This window comes from Pongo abelii, chromosome 6 (genome assembly GCF_028885655.2).
Source record: "Pongo abelii isolate AG06213 chromosome 6, NHGRI_mPonAbe1-v2.0_pri, whole genome shotgun sequence".
Lineage (NCBI taxonomy): Eukaryota > Metazoa > Chordata > Mammalia > Primates > Hominidae > Pongo > Pongo abelii.
The window spans coordinates 35,196,227-35,218,900 of NC_071991.2; the positions used below are offsets into that span (position 1 = coordinate 35,196,227).

At 35.8% G+C, this 22,674-nt stretch overlaps 1 protein-coding gene across 2 annotated transcripts in view; it reads right to left on the minus strand.

Annotated features, from left to right (window-relative positions):
* Nucleotides 1-916: 916 nt before the first annotated feature.
* VWC2 (von Willebrand factor C domain containing 2) overlaps nucleotides 917-22,674 on the minus strand; it is a 147,524-nt gene continuing 125,766 nt past the window's right edge. Inside the window, exons 3-4 of one of the 2 annotated variants that reach the window (XR_002915797.2) lie at nucleotides 10,554-10,944; nucleotides 917-1,854 (exon numbers count right to left, since the gene is read on the minus strand). Coding sequence is in view for 1 of the 2 variants with exons in the window: in XM_054559196.1 (XP_054415171.1) it covers nucleotides 10,793-10,944 (152 nt within the window). In the remaining variant the exon portion in view is untranslated. Of the gene's footprint in view, nucleotides 10,945-22,674 lie in introns of both variants that reach the window. The other variant, XM_054559196.1, reaches the window with a different exon arrangement.

Consider the following 22,674-nt stretch of genomic DNA (forward strand, 5'->3'; position numbering starts at 1 on the left):
CTTTTCAATTTTGCTAGGTCAGTTTAGGTTTCTAATCCTCTGCTGAAATCTCCAATTTTGTCCTATAGTCTTTGAATATAGATTTATTTTATATCTGGGTCTGATTATTCCATCATTAGGAGACTGTGATTCTGAACCTATTGTTGTTTCTGCTCCATTGTATTTGTGTAGCCTCAGATCAGCTCTGCACCTTGAATGCAGCCCGGTGGGGCTACAAACACATATAGGGAGGTTACCCACCTTTGTATACCCAGACTCTAAATTTTGCTCAATTTTTTCCATGAAATGTCAAAAAGTGCTATTCAGCTTCTCAGCATGCTATTCCAATAGGAAATGTACTCAGGGAAAAATGCTCAGAATGCCAGACTAAACTCTAATTTGGGCTTTTCCAGCCATTGGTCTGGTAGGTTTTCCTAAGTATTTAGTTCTCCACTGGCTTCAGGAAGAACTGTCTATTCTTCCCAGCTTTTCCAGTTGCCCTTGGCAGGAGGATTGTTCTAAATTGCCGAATCTTCCAGTTCCGGAATGGGAAGTTCGTAGCCTTAAGAAAAAATACTTTTTGGTTTTAATTTATTTTTTAAAAAGCCTTTCTCCAAGCCAGCGCAGAGGAGCCTCTAGAGTGTTTCCATTAAAAAAAGAAATCTGAATCTAAGATATTTACTTACTGTTAGTCCATATTTCTCGATATGTGGTTTCATAATCATTACATTTACTTTTAGAAATGACAAAGCAGAAATGTATTATCACAGTCAATTCTATGGGATATTACATTATAGATGCTACTTCAGGGTACAGCAGCGTCCATCTTTCATTTAAATAAGAGAAATAAAAGTTACATATTTGAGTGAGCCTCAAGGATTATATTTTAAATAACTCAAAATATTTAAAGCATTTTAAGTATTTTTAATGACGTACATACATTTTATTTATCTTGCTTAATCTACTTTCAAAAGCTAAAATATTTCAAAGGATTATCTTAAATGTGACTCTACCTGGAAGTGCAAAACCCAGTTTAATAAATACTTTATTTTATAAATCAGGTCAATACACATACCCATCCAACGATACATACAAATTCGGCCTAATTATTTAAATTCAACTCCACATAAAATTAAGGTATTACAAAACATTTTTCTGGTAAATATATATATATAAATGGGATAAAAACTAAGATATAAATTATATATGTTAAATTTAAACATGAGGATAAAATATTTTTCAAATGAGCACTAAATTAAATTATGCATTTATTAGAATCTTCAAAATGTTCAATAGTCTCATATTCCAATGTATTATGTTATAAACACTTTAAATAGATCTTGTGCTTTATAAATATTTATCTATCCTAGGCTACGTGTTTTACAAATATTCACTCATTTAATCCTCTTAGTGGTTGATACCACTCTCCCCATGTTACTGATGAGCAATCTGAGTTACAGAGAGGTAGGTAACGTGTACCTGATAAATAACCAGTAAGTGGTAGAACTGGGATTAGAATCAGACCTCCAAAGGCCAAAGTCTTTACTGCCAAGTTACATTAAAGCAAATAAATTGCAAACATTTATTGAGAATACTTATGATATAAATGTTAAAAGGATGCTCTGGCCTTTGTTTCTAGAGACTATGTTTCTATAGCTATGGAGTAAGGCTCAGGCCAGGGATGGGAACAACTCACCTATGCCTTTTAATTCCTATCATCTCTGCTGGAAACCAGACCCATCCTCCAGCCAGCATGTTCTCACCCTGGTTTCCTGAAAGCATCATGGGCATTCCCTTTTGATCAGTTTGCTCTCCTTTTTTCCCCTCACTTGAATTCCCTTTGGTATCTTCAACACTAAGCACAGTGTTCTCCATCTGTCAGATATGCAGGAAAAGTGGTGACTGATGATTTATTAGTGGTTACAGTTGTTAGGTAAAATTGATGTTGTTTAATAAATTTGTACAGGACATGAACACTTACTGGAAAACTTTCACCAAATAATTTATAAAAACATATCATTGTTCTCAGTCTATAGAAACTGTCTGAAATTCATAAATGTAATAAGTACAACATTTTAGTACATTTCCCCTATAACAGTCTATTAGAAATGAAGACAAAAAGCTATAATTTTACATTCATCAGGTATCTTGTAAAGCATCACGCAGACTTGGTAAATGATGTTATTTAAAATGACTTTAAGTTTTCAAATACTGAGTTTATGGAATAAGTATTTAAAATTATTTTAAACATTAATTCAAATTATAAATAGTAAATAATACAAATACATATGTGTTTTATTCATGCTATATTTATAGCTATGTGCAAATAGTTGTGAACTTTATGTAGCCGTATTGACAGGGACAAATGAGAATAGCAAACTCGGCCAAGCAGAGTCTCTCTTTGTTCCCCTACATCCTTCACTGCTTAGGTCCAACTTTCTGCGGACTTAAGTCTGACTTAAAAGGAATTTCTGGCCAACAGTGCAGTGCTTCTCTTGTCTTTTGTTTGTTTTGTTTTGTTTTAATCAGACCCTTGCTTATATTTGTATCCACCTTTCCTATCCCAGCGAATTGAGAGAGTAACTGTTTAACCATTTGTGTAGATGCATGCATGTATAGAAAGATGAGCTTCCAGCTGGAAAATTTACATCATTCTGAGGAATAAATTTAAAGGAAAATTATCTCATCCAAATACCACTTTTATTATTTTCCTTTTTTCCTTAAGAAAAGGATTCATCATGTATTAAAATGTTTGAGTTTTTTAGTCATACTTCTTAATATTTTAAATGTTTCAGACAAACCTCTGTTTTGCTCTATATTGCTCTGAATTTCAACATTTCCATTTTGCTTCCATATGCAAATTAATGTATCCTTTTATTTTCCCTCCTGGTTATTATATAACATGATTTGTCCTCTGAAGTGTAGGTATGCTGTTTATTGTACCAAAAAAAAAAAACACCATTATGTTTATTTTAAAGACATTTACTTTCTTGGCTTCAATAGAAGGCACAATTTTGAATCTCACTTCAGTGCTATTTGTAACAAATATTTTAAGGTAACAGTTGGCCATAATTAATCTAAAACCTACAAAAACATATATAGAACATAATGATTTTTGTATAGAGCTCCTTTATTGCACTGATGCCTATCTTAAAATGAAAATCTTTTTCTTGAGAGAAAACAGTCAGAGCGGGTGGGAGCAGTAGATAGACCTGGCCGGTGGCAGCTGAGCCCCCTGGGGATGAGTGGGGCTACCTCTGTCCACCCACAACCTTCACCATTGCTGTTATTGTTTGGAGTGGAGACAATCTTTGTTTTTGTTTTAAGAAATACCATACACTTTGAAACTACAGACTTAACATTATGTAACATGGGTAGATTACTTTTATAATTAATCTATATTAAATTAAATTGGGGTTTATGATGATTTTTTATTTAATCCTCACAATAAGCCAGGGTATACTGCAGAGTATAACTAGCCCAAGCAGGCACTTAGTTTTTTATGTCATTGGAACATACAATAGTAACTTCATAATTTTATCACTAGCTACTATGTATCAGAAAATGGCAAAACTTTGCTTAAAAGTATAAATCGTAATACTGATGTAAGTTTATGACTTTAATGCAAAAGTTCAAAATGGCATGTGATGCCATCGCTTTTTTTTATTAGTTTAAGGATATCTGCTGGTATCCTTGACTCAGAGCTTCGTGGGTCCAAAGACCATATATGACTCTATCACCCAGGCCTAAATTGCATTTGACACATAGAATGCAATGAATAAATTGATTCAGTAAGACTCACAGCCGCTCCCCAGGGAAGAATATTTGGAAGCAGGTAGAGCTATCCATTCCAGTCCTGACTGTGCCCCATGTAGGATAGCTTTGGAACCAGATTTGGCCTCAGTTCCATCACTGACTTTTTTTTTTTTTTTTTTGAGACAGGGTCTCGCTCTGTCACCCAGGCTGGAGTGCAGTGACGTGATCTCGGCTCATGCAACCTCCATCTCCTGGGTTTAAGGGATTCTCCTGCCTCAGCCTCCCGAGTAGATTGCAGGCATGTGCCGCCATGCCCAAATAATTTTTTTGTATTTTTAGTAGAGATGGGGTTTCACATGTTGGTCAGGCTGGCCTCAAACTCCTGATCCACCTGCCTCAGCCTCCCAAAGTGCTGGGATTATAGGCGTAAGCCACCATGCCCAGCCCATCACTGAAGTTTGGATGTTACCCACCATATGTTGACTTCCTCATCAATACAGCAGAGTTGATAAAATGAATAAAAAAGATAAAAGAATTTGAAATTTGAAATTGTAGTGTTTGCCATGTAATCATCACCTAATAAATGGCAGTTTACTTCTCTTGGCTCCAGAAAAACTGGGTCACAATATTTGGTTATATTTTGTAAATTTCAATGTGAGAATCATACCTGAACAACCTGATGCTTCAATACTGTTTTTAAAAAGAGATCTCTAGATTTAGGAATCAAAATATAGCATAAGCATTTAGACTATGGAGGCTACAACATTTTTGTGAGGAGCTACTATTTACTTTGACAAGTATCAAGATTGACATTCTAGAATTAGGAATCAGTGTTGCTATTCATTATCTTATTTATGGGGAGTGGGGTAAAAGACCATTTTGAAAATTCTGTCTAATTTCTAGAGGTCCCTGACCTAAACACAAATGATAAGACTTCAAATCATGGGCTCTGATATAAAGCAGATTTGGATTCTTAACTCAGCCTCTCATTTACTAGACTGAATCTTAAGGCAGTTTTTAAATTTCCCTGAGCCTATATTTACTTTTCTGCAACAAAAGTAACCCACAATTTGAGAGAACTGTGAGGTTAAATGTGATAATAAGTGAAGGAAACCTACCATAACTTTTGGCCGATGATATACATTCACTGATTGCTTAAGAATGGCTTTTTAAAACTATGAAACTACTTGGTAATATAAAGAACATTAATAGTTTCATAGGTTTATATTACTTAATGGATACTTTTCACTTTTTTCCATTATAAGAATTATATGCTTAGGAAAAGAATAAACCCTGAAATCTAATAGAAATGAAAATAGAATTGTATTTATTTGACAATGTAAATATAAAAGTAAAAGGAATGGAAAAATGAAATCTTTCCATAAAATGTGTTTGGAAACAGTTCTTTCTAAAATATAAATTACAGAAATTCAAATAATAGAAAATATTAATCATTAAATAAAATAATGATCATTAAATATTAATCATCTAAATGCACTTTAATGTATATGTTGGTCTTAATATAATTAGATACCAAATAAAATTGAGAAATATTTCTACTTACTAAAAATTGAATTAAAAACTAAAGTCGCAATATTTGCAATTGTGTTTAGTCATCAGGCTGTATTCATAATATACTAAATTGACTTTAGGTACATACTTTGATTGCTTTTGATAATTCTGTGCCTATATAATAGGTCAGTCAGAGGCTTTATGTACTTTTCTGAACTTTAAAGGAAAGAGTTAAACAGTATGCATGTCTTAAATCATAAACTGCTCATGGGCCAAGCACTGAGAGCACATTTTCATTTAAGTTTCCTAATTCTATTGAAACTTTGGCTGAATACTTTTCAGGGTGATTGTCAGTGTCACTTAATATTCAATGGGATTTATTCGTTTAAAAATTAGGCATTGGATTTAGTTTCTAAATTTTTGTGTTAAGGCTAGAATAGCAGGTGCTTTGCAAAATTTAAAGTGTAATTTGACACTACAGTAAAATTTCAACAACCATCACTTTTAAATAGTTATCATTCAGGTTATGGAAGCTACTATATTTCTGTACAAATGACTCAGCTCATTATTGTATCAGTTCACTAGATACCTACTGAGGTGTTTAATTATGTTATGTAGAAAGATTAAAACACGCAGAAGTGATCAATACCACAAATGAAATTCTAAGAAAATTGTTTTCCAAAAATTAGAAATAAGAAAGTAAACAAATATCAAAACTGTAAACTTGACTTCCTTTATCATAAAGGGCCAGTGTCTCTTCAGTACAATCAACTTTCTTCAGCATCAAAAATTTCACACTAAAGGCAATTTTTTTCTGACTTGCACCAGAAATGGCCAATAGCTGCCAGAGTTCATCCTAAAACTACCATGGGGTATTTGGGGTATTTGGTGTGTCTCCGGGTTGTATGACTTAGATATTTGATATTTGCAAGTTGACAGAGAAATCAAAAGACAACTGGGTTGGCAAACAGTAATGGGAGCTTTTAGTTGCTCTTTAATACATACATTGTCCTTAAACAAGAATAGCAGATAACTCTGAATTAATAGATTGAATACAATTCAACAAGCCTTTAACATATAGATATTGGGTGATGTTTTGGGAATTGAATATCTCACAGCCCAAACTAAAGGGATTTGTAAATAATAGAAGAAGCAGGCATAAAATTAACTATTATGCAAACTATGGTATGATTCCTAAATGATATGTTAAAATAAGAAACCAAATTAGTACTATTACTGGGACATAGAGTGACAATTCTTCCAGTAAGAACTACAGAAGCCTTCTTACCAGCAATGGCACTTGAATTGGACATTGAAAATGGCTAATATCTCAACATGCTGCAAAGGACACTCAGGGCAGGATCTGAGATAGCAGAGACCATGTTTAGAGTATAGTCTGTGGTACCCAGGGCCCAGAAGTCTCAGCAGCCACAGGGGCCTGGGTCATGGTGTGGTCCATGATCTAATTGTGAAGACACCAGTCTTCCATGTTGAGGAGTTTGGATGTTATTTTGTGTGTGATTGCGATCCTCAAAATAAAGAATTCAGTTGAAAACTAGATCTACATTTAGAAAACTAAAATAATAGACTGAAGAGGTTGGTGTGAAGTGAGGATATGACATAAGTAGGCTGTTTAATCTGTGCTACAGAGCAATGAGAACCTGATCTTTGGAAGTTGCAGCTGGAATGTGAAAAATATATACTGTAAAAATGCACTTATTCCTGAATAAGTAAATTGTTCTCTCTTAATCTAATTCTTCAGAATAGTTACTGACTGTATCAACCATCAGATGCTACTAGTGAGGAAAAAAAATATAGTAGGTAAGTAGGTTCCATAAGAAAGTTACAAATTATGTTGGCCAAAGAAGCATGTATGTTTTTACCAATGATGCTTATTTGTACATCGGATACTCTTCATAATAACATTATGTTGGGGAAAAATATGATATTAAAAATAATGAAAAGTAGGATTGATCTCTTGCCCATTGAAGCAAATTTAGCAAATTGTTAATATTTTTAAAATCATAGTTATATCTATAATTTTGTTTTCTACATGTTTAAATAGTCCACATTTAAAATAATGGATTTCGTTTCCAACAATGCTTGTTTGAAACATTGTATATTTTGTAAGTTTCAGATAATGTATACATTTAAAAACCCATTTCACTGCTTAAAAACAAAAATTAAACATCTGAATTTTATGATTTTTTAGGACTTTTAACCTTATATAAATGCAACATTTATGTTGGAGAAGTAGGGAGGAAAGTTTATAAAACATATTATTGATGTTACAAACTTAAAACTGTATGAGAATTCTCAGCATGTTTTACTGCACAAAGCAGGTGATGAAATTCTAAGTATCAAAAGATTAAAAGTATTTTAATCAAACCTAAATTAGTTTCAAGGCTTACAGACCCCTTGATGTCAAGGATACTGTGCCTCTCCATCTGCACTAGCTGCAACATTGTAGCAGGACTTGCCTGAACTGCAGTGCATCTAATACTTGTTGCATGCAGGGATGAAATACAAGTTTTTGAAATGACTTTTCTCAAGACTTCTGGGAAATGTCAATAGAAAGTATTGTTAATCCACCCAACAAGTAAATATCCTATCACTGAAAGAATGAATTTAACTTGAAAACCTCTAAGACATCAGATAATTTCCAGAACCATTCTATTGCTTACATAAGTAGCTTTATACTTTCAGATCTAAATATGGGTTGAAAATTTGAAATAAATTCATTAATACATTTGTAAGCACGATTTAGTTTATTAACTTGAACAAATCATTTAACAATTATTAGGTACTTATAGAGCAGGCCTATTTGAATTTTAGTGATTATGGCTTGTCCAGAACTTCTATGCTTGAATTCTGAGGCCCCCCTTTTCTGTGCTATCTCCAAACCATATTATTTTGAAATTGAGTAACTTATACTTTCCTTTTTTATTGGGCAGCTATTCAGGTTATTTATTGAATAGAACAGTTTGTTGTTGATAATCTCAGCAAAGAGTTCTCTGACAACAGAGGGGAGGAAAATAGAATGTCAATCTGAGATAGCTATATATTTGTGAAAGTCTAACTGCAAGAAGAAGTTGATCTTGGACAAAAATGCAAATAATGCCATTATTATTAATGCGTATATGCAGTGTCATAAAACTAAGTTCTTCCATGTGTTTGGTTTATGCATTATTTCTATGAGGAGAGAGGAATGAGGGGGTTGAAATCAGAGATGGGGAGGGGAGTTACTTTGGTGTAATAACAGCCACTGAGCTTTAGTTCTTAGGAGTGTGTGCTGGTGACCCTGCAGGTCAAACTAAGTTTAGAGCAAGTGAGTCAGTTAATTTCCCAAGATGATACTGGGTTCATTCTCTCTATATGCAACAAAATACCAGGTTTTCTGAAATTCTCACAGCATTGAAAACACCACTGCAATTATTTCAGAGCTCATCATCCATTCTGGTAGGAATTATTATTAAGGGAAACAGGAAGACTTTGAGCTGCATGGACTGAGTCTCTAACTGCATCATGCCTGATGGAGAGAGAAGAGGTTACTAATGGCCCACCTACCCATGGGGGCTAGGGCCATTTATTAGCAAAACGACAACTTTAAATAACTGTGTCTCAAACAATCCATCCTTGAATAAAGGAGGGATGGCCAATGTCTACCAGTCTTTAATACAAAGGTTAAATTTTGGAAAGCTGATTACACCTGAGAACAATTAGCTAATAATTCCCCTGAGTATTTTCATGAAATCTATGTACTGGTAGTCCCTTTGGCTCAAGGTGTTCTTTATGAACAAGATAAAAATTAAATGACTATATGTAATGTTTTCATGACTCAGTCAGTGGCATCTTTATACTTACTCAGGTCCACAATAGTTTAATTTTTCAATTATGATAGATGTATCCATTTTTCTTGAATGTTATTCAGTCTTTAATAATTGAATTATTTTTTATATAATGATTTTTTTCATGTTCTCCATCTTCTCATTAGGAAGGCTTTCTAATCTCCATTTGCTGGTCTCTAGCTTGGCTCCTAATACAATACATTATGATTTCATATACTTCTTATGCCAGAGACCAAAAGTCCAAGAAGGCAAGAAATCAAGCCTTATTCCCTTGTTGTCAATGCTTTGTACTTAATAGGTTCTTAATGCAAAATTTTAGAATAAACAAAAATATGAAAAATACCTTTAGAGGCTTCAAATAATGATTATATATGTTTTAATCCTTTAAAGACATAAATAGTGATTATACTTTTGCTTTTTTTATCCTACACCTATTAAGACTCCAATTACTTCTTTCATCAACACACCACATGCTGATATGATTGATAAAGGCAGAACTATTTTCTATTATGCATTGATTAGATTAGCAGGACTTTGCAGTGGCTTTTTATGTTCTCTGTTCAAATGAAGAGAAAATAAGTTGGTTTGGAATTATAATTATAGGAAAGTTGTGGAGTACACTTGGTCTTCAGCTTTGTTTTAACAAAATAACTGCTTTCTCACTCTGCTTGTGAAGGGTGGCTAATTCAAGATTATCAGTCAAGATTTTACTGTGTAGTTTATGGAGGACAGATGACTCAAGTCTGATGACAAATATGATTCCACTGAACTGACAGCTGAGTTATCTGTAGCACATTTAGATTTCAGGTATATAAACTTGTTTAGGAGTTTGATTTTCCTTAACTATCCTAGGATAATCGAAGGACTCCTCCCCTATTTTGTTGTCTTCTTCAGCTTGATGGAACACTAATGCAAATTTTCCAGCCTACTTTATTCCTCAGTTTAGGGAATGAATTAAAGTTATGCTTAGAAGAGAAAATAATGTAAATAAGAATGAAATATATGTATGTGCTTACCTATAGTCTACAATTCAGGAGCTTAGAGGAAAAAACTGAGAAAGTATGAGTTAGTGATCTTTACACCTGCATTTCACAAGTGACTGAGAATGAAGCAGATAAAAGCAATATATTATTATAAAAAGGAAATATATTTATGTGAAGTAGACATCAACATTAGAGATATGTCTGTAATTAAATAGAATTTAAACAGGGTTTCAGTGGAAATTGGTCCTAATATCTTATGATCCATTCATGCGTGACTCTGCCCTGTGAAAATGTGCAGGGGGAACATTCCCGGGTGATGGAATCAGAACTGAAAAAGATATGCAGGTACACAGTGAGGACGGTTGACAACACAGCATTTTTAATCTGCATCTATAGAAAACACTTATATAAGCTCTCTAATGGAGGGATTATAGAAATACATTTAATATATAATAGTGTACTTTTGTGTACTTACTGTGAAAATAGCACATTTATTTAGAGAGGGATTTTATGCCCAAAGTTCTTGTTGATGTTTTGAAATATATCCATTTCCTTCTGTTGTAGTAACTGTTATCAAGAAAAGGAAAAGTACCAACAATTTTCCATTATTCCTCATCAAAAGTCTTCTTTGACTGATATTTCCCAGAGTCATCTAGAATGTTCACATCAGTAAAATGTTCTAGAAAAAGTCGGAGTCTGTGTTCTGGGAAGCGTCTACATTTGCCTGCATTCATGTCTCGTGCACATGGCCTGCCGCTCGATTCTCCATGTGCCTTCCTCATAAGTACAGTGGCATATGGTGCACTCGTCAGTCTTCACTTCTCTGCCAGCAGGGATCACCGCGGTTTCTGCAAAGCAGTTTGGACCTGAAAGGCAGAAAAATGTTTTATACTATATGTGTGCATAAATATATAATATATATAATTAGGTATTAAGCATTACAGTATATATGTGTGTGTGTGTGTGTGTGTATTTGTTTGTTTGTTTGTTATTGAGACAGAGTCTTGCTCTGTCACCCAGGCTGGAGTGCAGTGGCACGATCTCCGCTCACTGCAACTTCTGCCTCCCGGATTCAGGCAATTCTCCTGCCTCAGCCTTTCAAGTACCTAGGATTACAGGGGCATGCCACTATACCCAGCTAGTTTTTGTATTTTTTGTAGAAATGGGGTTTAACAATGTTGGCCAGGCTGGTCTTGAACTCCTGACCTCAAGTGATCCACCCACCTTGGCTTCCCAAAGTGCTCAGATTACAGGCATGAGCTACTGCACCTGGCCAATGGTAAATATTTTATTCAGTTTCTTTTATGAAGGACAGTGGCAAAGTTATAATTTCAATAATATGAAATACTCTACTTATGTTCTGAAATGAAACCAATGCAATTTTTTTTTTTTTTTTTTTTTTTGAGACAGAGTTTTGCTCTGTCGCCAGGCTGGAGTGCAGTGGCACAATCTCGGCTCACTGCAACCTCTGCCTCCTGGGTTCAAGTGATTCTCCTGCCACAGCCTCCAGAGTAGCTGGGACTATAGGGGCGTGCCACCACACCCAGCTGATTTTTGTATTTTTAGTAGAGATTGGGTTTCACCATGTTGGCCAGGATGGTCTCGATCTCTTGACCTCGTGATCTGCCCGCCTTGGCCTCCCAAAGTGCTGGGATTACAGGTGTAAGCCACCACGCCCAGCCCATTTAAAATTTGTATAAGAGACAACACTGTGACTTTCATTAACTATTCCATTTTGGGGCTAAAATCTGAAACCATTTGATTTAATTCTAAATACTCACAGAAAAAGCATAACTAAGACCTTCAAAGAACCAGTCTTCTTCCGGACACTTTCAGCAGAGATATCTTAAAACAAGCAAACTGCTTGAAGTGACATAAATTCAGTGTACCTTCCAGGCCTCCTAGGGCAGCTTTTCAAACTTTCCCATACATTACAATGGCCTGGAGGGCTGTTGAAAACACTGTTTGCAGAGTTTGTGACTCACTAGGTTTGGGTTGGGGCCTGAGAATTTGCTTTGATAAGTTCTCAGGTGATGTGGATGCTGCTTGTTTGGGGATACACTTTGAGAGGCACCATCTTAGTGTGTTGCAGGAGTCTTATCTTTCACAATCTTCCATGAGAATTGAGGATCTCTGTAATTCTCAGTCAATTCTACATCAGCTATAATATATCAGCCAACAAATGTGTCACATCTGCACTTTATGTTAAGATCAAGGACATGGAGAGATGAGTATCAGAAAGAGTTCCAACGTTAGTTAAAACACATTTTTTTTTAAAGATTAATGACTTTGTGTTATGGTTCATACCTGTAGATCTCATTCAGCTATGAGCAACTGCTCTACCTCTATACCTCCCTCCAAAATTCAAACACTCGTAATTACTGCGTCCTAAATAAAGGCCCTCAACTTTTATCTTCAACAGTTTGCAAAATTCTCATTCTCCTTCCTTCTTTGCTTCTAATATCTTTGATAATGTGCTCACAACCAAAATGTGTTTAATTATAGTGTGTGAAGTCATCAAAGAGATGAAAAAGGTCCATCTGCAAAATTTTAAAAAATAAATTAATCCAGCAAACTCCAGAATAACAATTAGCCTTTGAATAATTCTAAGTACCATAGCTCATGTTCTGTGGTGGTGGTTTTTGAGTTCGCCCAGGAGGTGGAGGGCCCCTGCTTCTGGATGCCCAGCTCTGCACATGGCTGCCTGCTTGCATGTGCCCCCTTCTCCCTCCCTGAACTCTGTTTTCTTTTTTGTTTGTTTTGTGTTTGAGACAGGGTATTGCTCTGTCACCCAGGCTGGAGTGCAGTGGCATGATCATGGCTCACTGTAGCTGCTTCAATCTCCTGGGCTCAAGGGACCCTCCCACCTTAGCCTCCTGAGTAGCTCCGATCAGAGGAGCACACCACCACACCTGACTAACTTAAAAAAAAAACATTTTTGGAGATATGAGGTCTTTCTATGTTGCCCAGGCTGGTCTCAAACTCCTGGGCTCAAGAGATCCTCCCGCCACGACCTCCCAAAGGGCTGGAATTACAGGAATGAGTTGCCACACCCAGCCCTGGACTTTCTTTTCTTCTTGTCCCCTGTTCAGACACTGCCCTAAGGTTCTGCCCTTGAACTCTTTCTCTTTCAGAGAACCCAACAATCATTCATCTGGCAATGACTCCCAAATTTTAGTTCCAATTGTACTTTCTCGCTTGAGCTCCAGTCTTTTGTTTCCGGGGGACCAGTATCTGCATTACCTGAAAACACCAGATTTATGATGTCTGAGCCCAGTGTCACATATCCATTAGCTTTGGTGAATTGTAAGACTTTAAATTCAAGACCCCTCCCCACCCAGTGGCCCCAGAAGGATATTCTAGTCCTCTCTGCACTCCACCACACCCCACACAACTGGCCTCCACAGTTTGCTGCCTCCCTTGCTCTGTAGTGCATTTTCCTTAGTCCATAAGGCCAACAGTGCCACAGTGACCATTCGGATAGTGCCTATGTTTAAAAGTTTCCCTAATTAGTCACATTTGGCTCGAGCTCTCTTTGGCATGCCTTCTTTTCTGTATCATCTTTTTTTGCAGAGGTAAATTTGAAAATACAATCTGCTTTTATTTCACCCTAGTATCTGTCAGTGTGCTTTGCACAGAGAAGCCACACCATAACTGCCCAGAAGACCTGTATCCTTAGATACAGATACTGACAGGTCTCATCTCCAGACAAATCTGGACTAAAAATCTGGTACTTAATAGTTATGTGATCTTGGACTGATTAAATTTATTATTGTGTGCCTTAATGGGAATAAAAAGACCTCACAGGGCCTCATGAGGGCTAAACTGGATAATTATATTTCACCTATCCTGTTCTACAAATGCTAGCAAAAGTCTTTACCTGAATTAATCTTTCTATGTCAGGGCAATAGTCACTTGTAATGAGTTTTTATCATTCTAAGATTAACTCTTCATTTTGCATTTTACTGTAGAATATAAAATCTTTATTTTTTAGTCTTTTGCAACACATTGAAGTCTTATTCTTTTTGATGTTCAAATTGTCCAAAATTTGGCTAATGGGAGATCTGGACTTCAAGCTAGCTCTCCTGTCTTTTTGACACACTCCTTTAATCACTAAAAACTTCTTTCATTTCTAAACTAAGAAGATATTTTCAGCTGATCTTGCCCTTATCTGTAATTAACCTTCTCTCTTCCTTTTGGTGGAGAATATATTTAGAACAAAGACCTGGCTATCACATGTAGTATACTGACTGGAGTGGCACTTCTAGGCCTTCTTGGTGGGCACAGATAGGAACACATAAAAACACACATACACAAACATTTTTAAAAATTATAAATTCATAATATTAATTATAATTCAAAAATTTTCCTCTTAGATTTGTGTACATGTGGCTTTTCTCATACAATGAAACACTTTAAATTTAACATATTTACTTATTTTGCTTATCCTATTGTATTTAGATTTTAATTATATGTCTCATTTTACACTAAGACCTGTAAACCAAAAATCAACTTCTAAGTCCCTCACCAATTGAATGGACCCCTCCTTGTGGACAAGGGCATTCCAAAGTTAACCTGAAAACCTGTCTCAGGTCATGATGAAATGTAGGCGTTGGACATGCCTCATTATAACCTCCTCCTTTTGGAATTCAGGCACAGCTGACCAGCTTTACCATTAAAATAGAGATCTTAAAACTGACAAAACAGACTTTTTGTAGCAATAAGACACCAAATTCCAGCCTGACTCTAGTATTGGCATCACATGACAGACAGTGGTCCCTGAAAGAAATAGGTGTATTTTGTTCCAAAATACATTTCTTTGATGTATTTTGAAATGGCCCTGCAAGGCTGTCTTTTGTGGGGAAAATCTGCATTCCGTAGAGAATCACCTTCCCTTTCCAGATCTTTTCCCTCATCCAGGAGAGAATTAATGAAGAGTCTGGCACCTTTATAGGTCTGATAAGAGCTCTGAAGCCTGCTACTGGAGGCTTCATCTGCATGACAAAACCATGGTCTCCACAACCCTTTATCTTAACCCAGACATTCCTTTCTATTGATTCCAGGTCTTTATATGATAGCTCTTTCAAGCAATTGTCAATCAGAACATCTTTGAATACACCTATGACCAGGAAGTGGCCCCCATCTCCACCCTCAGTTTTGAGTTGTCCTGCCTTTCAGGACCAAACCAATATACACATTACATGTATTGATTGATGTCTTATGTTACCCTAAAATGTATAAAGCCAAGCTGTGTCCTGATCACCTTGGGCACACATTCTCAGACTCTCCTGGGACTGTGTCATGAACCATGGTTACTCATATTTGGCTCAGAATAAATTTCTTTAAATATTTTACAGAGTTTGACTCTTTTTGTTGACAGACTCTTATTTATTAAAATCCTTAATATACTCTCCTATTTTTATCCTACTGTTATGTAATTTAAAAATTACAATGAAAATGTCATTCCTAGTAATTAATATATATTTTGCACTTCTTATAGTCAGCATATTTTGCTCAAAAGTCACTTATCTCTTCTCTGTGTGGTTGTATTATCAATGGCATACAGAGTTAGGTCCATCTGTTCCCATTTATCCTCTCCACTTCATTCCTACTCTGTTACCTCCCATCTCCAGCCATTATGTCAATCATTTTCAGTGATTTCTAATTTATCCTTCGAGTGTAACTTTTTTTAAGAATAAGCAAATTATTTCCTCATTTTTCTTTCACAAAAGGTAACATACTTCTTAATGCTGTGTACTTTGCTTTTTTTCACCTAAAAACATGTCCCAGCTTATCACTCCATATCCATACACAGACCCAGTACTTGTTCTTTATGGCTCCATTGTGTGCCCTCACCATTGTTTATTCAACATGGACTCTATTGATGGGTCACTTGAAACTGGTCCCCCTGCATTTAGGAAACATATAAATGCTTAGCACATTTTTTTTTTAATCATCTGCTTCAGGCAAGAAAGAGATACAAAAATTGCTGGAATTTATTAGTAAAGCCTATATTCATGAGGAAAAACAAAAAGCCAACGAAAATATCAAGTGTTAAAATGATTTAAAACACACAATCCTAGAGGCAGAAAGCAACAATTTACAAGCTGTTTCACGTAAGAAAGTTGGTTTTATACACTTTCAAATAAGTTATATAGAGATTTATCTCTTTATCGTTGCTAAATGACTGAGAAGAAACACTGATTCTGAGTTTCCCTTGCTTGAGTCACAATGTCCAGACTAAACTTGGGGTGAAGGTGACACAGCATCTGGACTTCAGATGTTTATCCCCCACTGCTACAATTAAAAGAAAATAATAATTCTTCTTGGTAAGAATTTTATGATAGTATGATTTATTAAATTTTTGACAGTTAGCTGGGTGCGGTGGCTCATGTGTGTAATCCCAGCACTTTGTGAGGCCAAGGCGAGCGGATCACAAGGTCAGGAGATCGAGACCATCCTGGCTAACACAGTGAAACCTCATCTCTAGTAAAAATACAAAAAATTAGCCGGCGTGGTGGTGGGTGCCTGTAGTCCCAGCTGCTTGGGAGGCTGCGGCAGGAGAATGGTGTGAACCCGGGAGGCAGAGCTTGCAGTGAGCTGAGATCACCGCCACTGCACTCCAGCCTGGGAGACAGAGCAAGACTCTGTCTCAAAAAAAAAAAAAAAAAATTTTGACAGTTAATATTTACTATATTCTTTAGCTCTTTGTTCTTTTTTGCATTTTTTGTCCTTATTATTATTTTATCTAGTTACTCTGTTACTAGAAAGGGGTCCTGATCCACACCCCAAGTGAGGGTTCTTGGATTTCATGCAAGAAAGAATTTGGGGTGAGTCCATAGAGTAAAGTGAAAGCAAGTTTATTAAGAAAGTGAAGGAATAAAGAATGGCTACTCCATAGACAAAGCAGTCCCAAGGGCTGCTGGCTGCCCATTTTTATGGTTATTTCTTGATTATATGCTAAACAAGGAGTCAATTATTTATGAGTTTTCTGGGAAAGGGTGGGCAATTCCCAGAACTGAGGGTTCCTCCCCTTTTTAGACCATATAAGGTAACTTCCTGATGTTGCCATGGCATTTGTAAACTGTCATGGTGCTGGTGGGAGTGTAGCAGTGAGGATGACTAGAGGTCACTCTCATGGCCATCTTGGTTTTGGTGGGTTTTAGCCAGCTTCTTTACTGCAGCCTGTTTTATCAGCAAGGGCTTTATGACCTGTTTCTTGAGCCAACCTGTTTCTTGCGCCAACATCCTATCTCACTGTGACTTAGAATACCTTAACCATCTGGGAATGCAGCCCAGTAGGTCTCAGCCTCATTTTACCCAGCCCCTATTCAAGATGGAGTGGCTCTGGTTCAAACACCTCTGACATCTCCATTAGACAGTAATTTTCTCATTGTAGAGTTTTCAATTGTATTGTAGTTTACAAACACACAAAGTACAATGCATACAAATAAATAAAACTCTTTTTTAAATGACAGAAATCAAGGTTTACCTCACATTAAAATATATTATCAATGAAATTAATTCCAAGAGGGAATGTAAACTTGCTTAGAATGTGAAAAACGAATATTTACCAAAATTTGCTTCCTTTTTGTTTATTTAGTCCCTGATGACTTTGAAGAACTATTGTACTGGTTCTTTCACAGCGTGAGTAAAAGCAGTGGCACTGCTGTAGCAGTGGCTGCTGTGGTGGAGATGGCTGAGTGATGAATGGTCACTTTCCATGGCTATCATTTACTCTCATGATGAGTACTGTCTTTTACCCCTTTTTCTAATACATCATAGAACTGCCTATGTTGAATATGCTGCTTCTGTCTTAACACAGTACAATTGAGGTGATGGAAGGTCAATTTATGTTTCAAATAAGCTGTATAAATGTGGACCCTTAAAAATTCCTAAAATAAGCTTTCTTTATCTTAAGTGATTTTTAGCTTAAGGAGGGGATTATTCAGATAACAATTAGAATTAATATATGCTGGCCTGGCACGATGGATTACACCTGTAATCCCAGCACTTTGAGAGGCTGAGGCGGGTAGATTACGAGGTCAGGAGTTCAAGACCAGCCTGGCCAAGATGGTGAAACCCCATCTCTACTAAAAATATAAAAATTAGCCAGGTGTGGTGGCAAGTGCTTATAATCCAAGCTACTTGGGAGGCTGAGGCAGGAGAATTGCTTGATCCAGGGGAGCGGAGGTTGCAGTGAGCTGAGATTGCGCCACTGCACTCCAACCTGGGTGACAGAGTGATACTCCATCTCAAAAAAAAAAAAAAAATTAATATATGCTATGTTGCTATTTTTTCCTGCTTCAAATATTTAGTTATGATGTAAAGTTACTGCTCTTGTAATAGGTAAGTTCTTTTTGAATCAAAACCACGTAAAAGTGGTAAGTTATAAAAATTTAACCAAAATGTAAATTTGGATTATTACATCAGATTTTAATTACTGAAATTTTTAAAGCCTTCCTCCTATAAGCAGCATTCCTAATAAATTAATCAAGTTGTGAGATTCTTTCAACCAAGTCCCTCTAAACACGTGTATCTACATGTATGTGCATTTATTTTCTTTTTAAAAACATACTACTTTTTAAAAATGTGTTTTATTTTGAAATCAAACCTGGAAGTTGCAAAGGGAGTAGGAGGTCCTATGCACCCTTCACTCAGTTTTCCCAGAGTTACAGCTTACATGATTATAGGATAATACAGGAGTGAAGAAGAAATCACTTAGGCAGATAGTGAGGGTATGGGAGTCCTCGGTAAAGCTTTTCTTTTAATGACAAGCAGCCTAAAATCATTTTCTGACAAAGAGCAGCCTGTAAAGTCGAGCTGCAGACATAGACAAACAAGCTGGGAGCTTACAAGAGTGAATGCCAGCAGGAACTACTGACTAGACATGTTCAAGATGGTGGCTCCATCTTCCCTTCTCTGCCAGCCACGTGTATAGTAAGGAACAGACAAGATGGCAACCACCAAGGGGAGAGTTCATTTACAAAATAAGATGAGGGTGGGGCGACCAGCCTTCCCCCATGCTATGTAAATGTCACATCTGATCCAACCAATCTGTGAGCCCTATGTAAACCAGACACTGCCTCCTCAAGGCGGAATATAAAATCCAGCACATCTGCCACCAGCCGGTCTTTCCTCTCGGAAGTCCCTTCTCTCTCACTAGAGAGAGAGCTGTTCTTTCTCTTTCTTCTGCCTATTAAACCTCTGCTCCTAAACTCTTTGTGTGTGTCCCTGTCCTAAATTTTCCTGGAGCGAGACCACAAACCCTGGGTATATACCCCAGACAACGTAGCCGATTCAATAATATGTGCATATACATCTATGTTATTTGATTGCATATACAACTTTGTGTAATCACCACCCAATCAAGGCACAGAATTGTTCCATCACCACAAAGACCTCCCTCTGCCACCCTATATAGTCACACTGCACCTTCTCTTGCCCCACCACCTTTAATCCCTCAGGGCTGATAATATTCTCCATATCTACTGTTTTATTATTAAAAGAATACTGTATAAGTGGAATCATATAGTATCAAAAGTGGGCTTTGGGATTGGCTTTTAAAACTCAGCATAAAGCCTTTGAGATCTATCCAAGTTGTGGTGAGTATCAATAGTTCATTCCTTTTAACAGGTAAGTTTTATTCCATGGTATGGATGTACCACAGTTTAATAATTTAACAACTGAGTGGCATTTTATTTTTTTCCAGTTTTGAGCTATTATAAATAAAGCTGAGTATTTTCTGTGGCCATAGTCTTTCTCCTAAGTGAAAGCACAGGAGAAATACAACTACCACAATTGCTGGATTGTGTGGTAGCTGTGTATTTAGTTTTATAAGAAACTGACAAACTGTTTTCCAGAATGTCTATAAAATTTACAGTCCAACCACGAATCCAGTTTACTCACATCTTTACCAGCATTTGATCTTGTCACAAGTTTTTGTTTTAGCCATTATATTGATGTATAGTGATATCTCAAGTTTTAATTTGTATTTCCCTAGTGGCGGGTGATGATCATCTTTTCATGTATTTATTTGCCATTTTATATCCTCATCTGTGAAAGGACTCTTCATGTATTTTGCCTATTTTCTAACTGAATTGTTTGGGGTTTTTATTGTTGAATGTTGTGTTCTTTATATGTTCCAGGTACTGTTCCTTTATCAGATATATAGTTTACAAATATTTTATCTGAGCTTGTAGCTTTCTATCATCTTAAAGGGGTCTTTGATAAAAGAAAAAATTTCTATTTCAAAAAAAATTTTATATTTCAATGCGGTCAAATGCATCAATTTTCTATCTTATGGATCATGCTTTTGATGTCCTAACAACTCATCAAGAAGCCCTACGTCCTAAAGTTTTTCTCTTGTTATTTTATAAGAATGTTATACTTTTATGGTTTACATTTAAATCTATGATCCATTCTGAGATAATTTTTCATAGGGTGTGAGGTTTGGGTTGGAGATTCATTTTTTTTTTTTTTTTGGCTATGGATATCCAATTGTTACAGTGTCATTTGTTAAAAAAAAAACAAACAAAAACTACCCTTTCATTGAGTTACCTTTGCACCTTTGTCAAAAATAAATTTGCTGAACTGTTGTGGGTCTGTTTCTGTGTTCTGCTGATCCACTGATCTACGTGTCTGTCCTCTTCACAATACAATAGATTTTAAATGGGGTGGAATGATTCTTCCCTCTTTATTCTATTCCAAAATTGTTTGTATATTTAGGATAACAGTTTTTTTATGTGTTTTGCAAATGTTTTCTCCAGTCTGTGGTTTGCCTTTCATTCTTTTGACATCTTTCAGAGAGCAAAAATTTTTAATTTTAATGGAGGCCAGCCCATCAATTCTTTCTTTATTATTCGTGTTACTGATGTTGTATCTAAAAATTCATCACCAAACCCAAAGCTATCTAGACTTTCTCCTATGTGATCTTCTACAAGTTTTATCGTTCTATGATTTACATGTAGGTATATAATCTATTTTAAGTTAATTTTTATGAAGGGTGTAAAGTCTGTCTCTTGATTTATTTTTTCACATGTGGATGCTCAGTTGTTCCAGTACCATTCGTTGAAAAAACTATCATTGCTCCATTGTACTATGTTTACTCTGTTAGCAAACAGTGTTCATGTTACTTATCTGAGTCTATTTCTGGGCTCTGTATTCTGTTCCATTGATCAATGTGTCTATTCTTTTGCCAATACCACACTGTCTTGATTACTGTTTCTTTATATGAAGTTCAGCTATGTTTTTCTCTTTCAATATTGTGTTGGCTATTCTAGGTCTTTTGCCCCTCCAGATAAAACAGGATCCGTTTTGATAAATATAAAATTGCTTCCTGGGATTTTGTTTGGGATTGTGTTGAATCTATTGCTCAACAATAGATCTTGATAATGTTGAGTCTTTCTATCCATGAACTTGAAACATCTCTCTCTTTGTATATTCTATGATTCTTTTCTGTCAAAATTTTATATTTTTCCTCATATAGATCTTATGTATATTTTGCTAATTTTATACCTAAGTATTTCTTTTTGGTGGTAGTAATATAAATGTATTATGTATTTAATTTCAAATTACAGTTGTCATTTGCTATATATAGGAAAGTGATTGAATTTTGTCTATTAACCTTGTACACTGCAATCTTGCTTATTAGTTCCTGAAGCTTTTTTTCTTGATTGTTTTGAATTTTCTACACAAACCATCATGTCATCTGCAAACAAAGACAGTTTTATTTCTTCTTTCCCTATCAGTATACGTTTTATTTATTTTTCTTGTCTTATTGCAGTAGTTGGGACTTCCACTGTGATGTTGACAGGAAATGATGAAAGGAGACATCCTTATTTTGTTCCTGATCCTGGTGGGAAAGCTTCAAGTTTCTCAACAGTAAGTACGATGTTGTAGGTTTTTTGTAAATAGTCTTTATCAAGTTGATGAAGTTGTCCTCTATTCCTAGTTTACCTTATTATAAAAGGGTGTTAGATTTCGTCAGGTCTTTTTCCTGTATCTACTAATATCATCATGTGATTTTTCTTCTTTAGCCTGCTGATGTGATGAATTAAGGCATACCTGAGATAAATCCCATGTAGTTGTGATGTACAATTATTCTTACACATGGTTGGGTTCAATTTGCTAATAGTTTGTTGAGTATTTTTGCATCTATATTCTTAAGAAATATTAGTCTTTAGTTTTCCTTTCTTGTAGTGTCTATGTCTGGTTTGGTAATAGGGTAATGCTGAAAGAAATTGTAAAATATTGATATCATTTCTTCCTTAAATGTTTGGTATAATTCACCAGTGATCCTATCTGGGCCAAAGGTGCTTCCTGTTTTGGAAGGATGTTAATTATTGATTATATCTCTTTTATATATATAGACCTATTTGGAGTATCTATTTCATTTTGTGTGAGCTTTGTCAGATTGTGTCTTTCAAGGAATTGGTTCATTTCATCTCAATTATTAAACTTGCAGGAATAGGGTTGTTTGTAGTATTTTTTTAATTATCCCTTTAATGTCCATGGGATCTGTAATGATGTCCTCTCTTTTGTTTCTTATATCAGCAATTTGCGTCCTCTTTTTTGTTCTTAGCTTGGTGAGATAC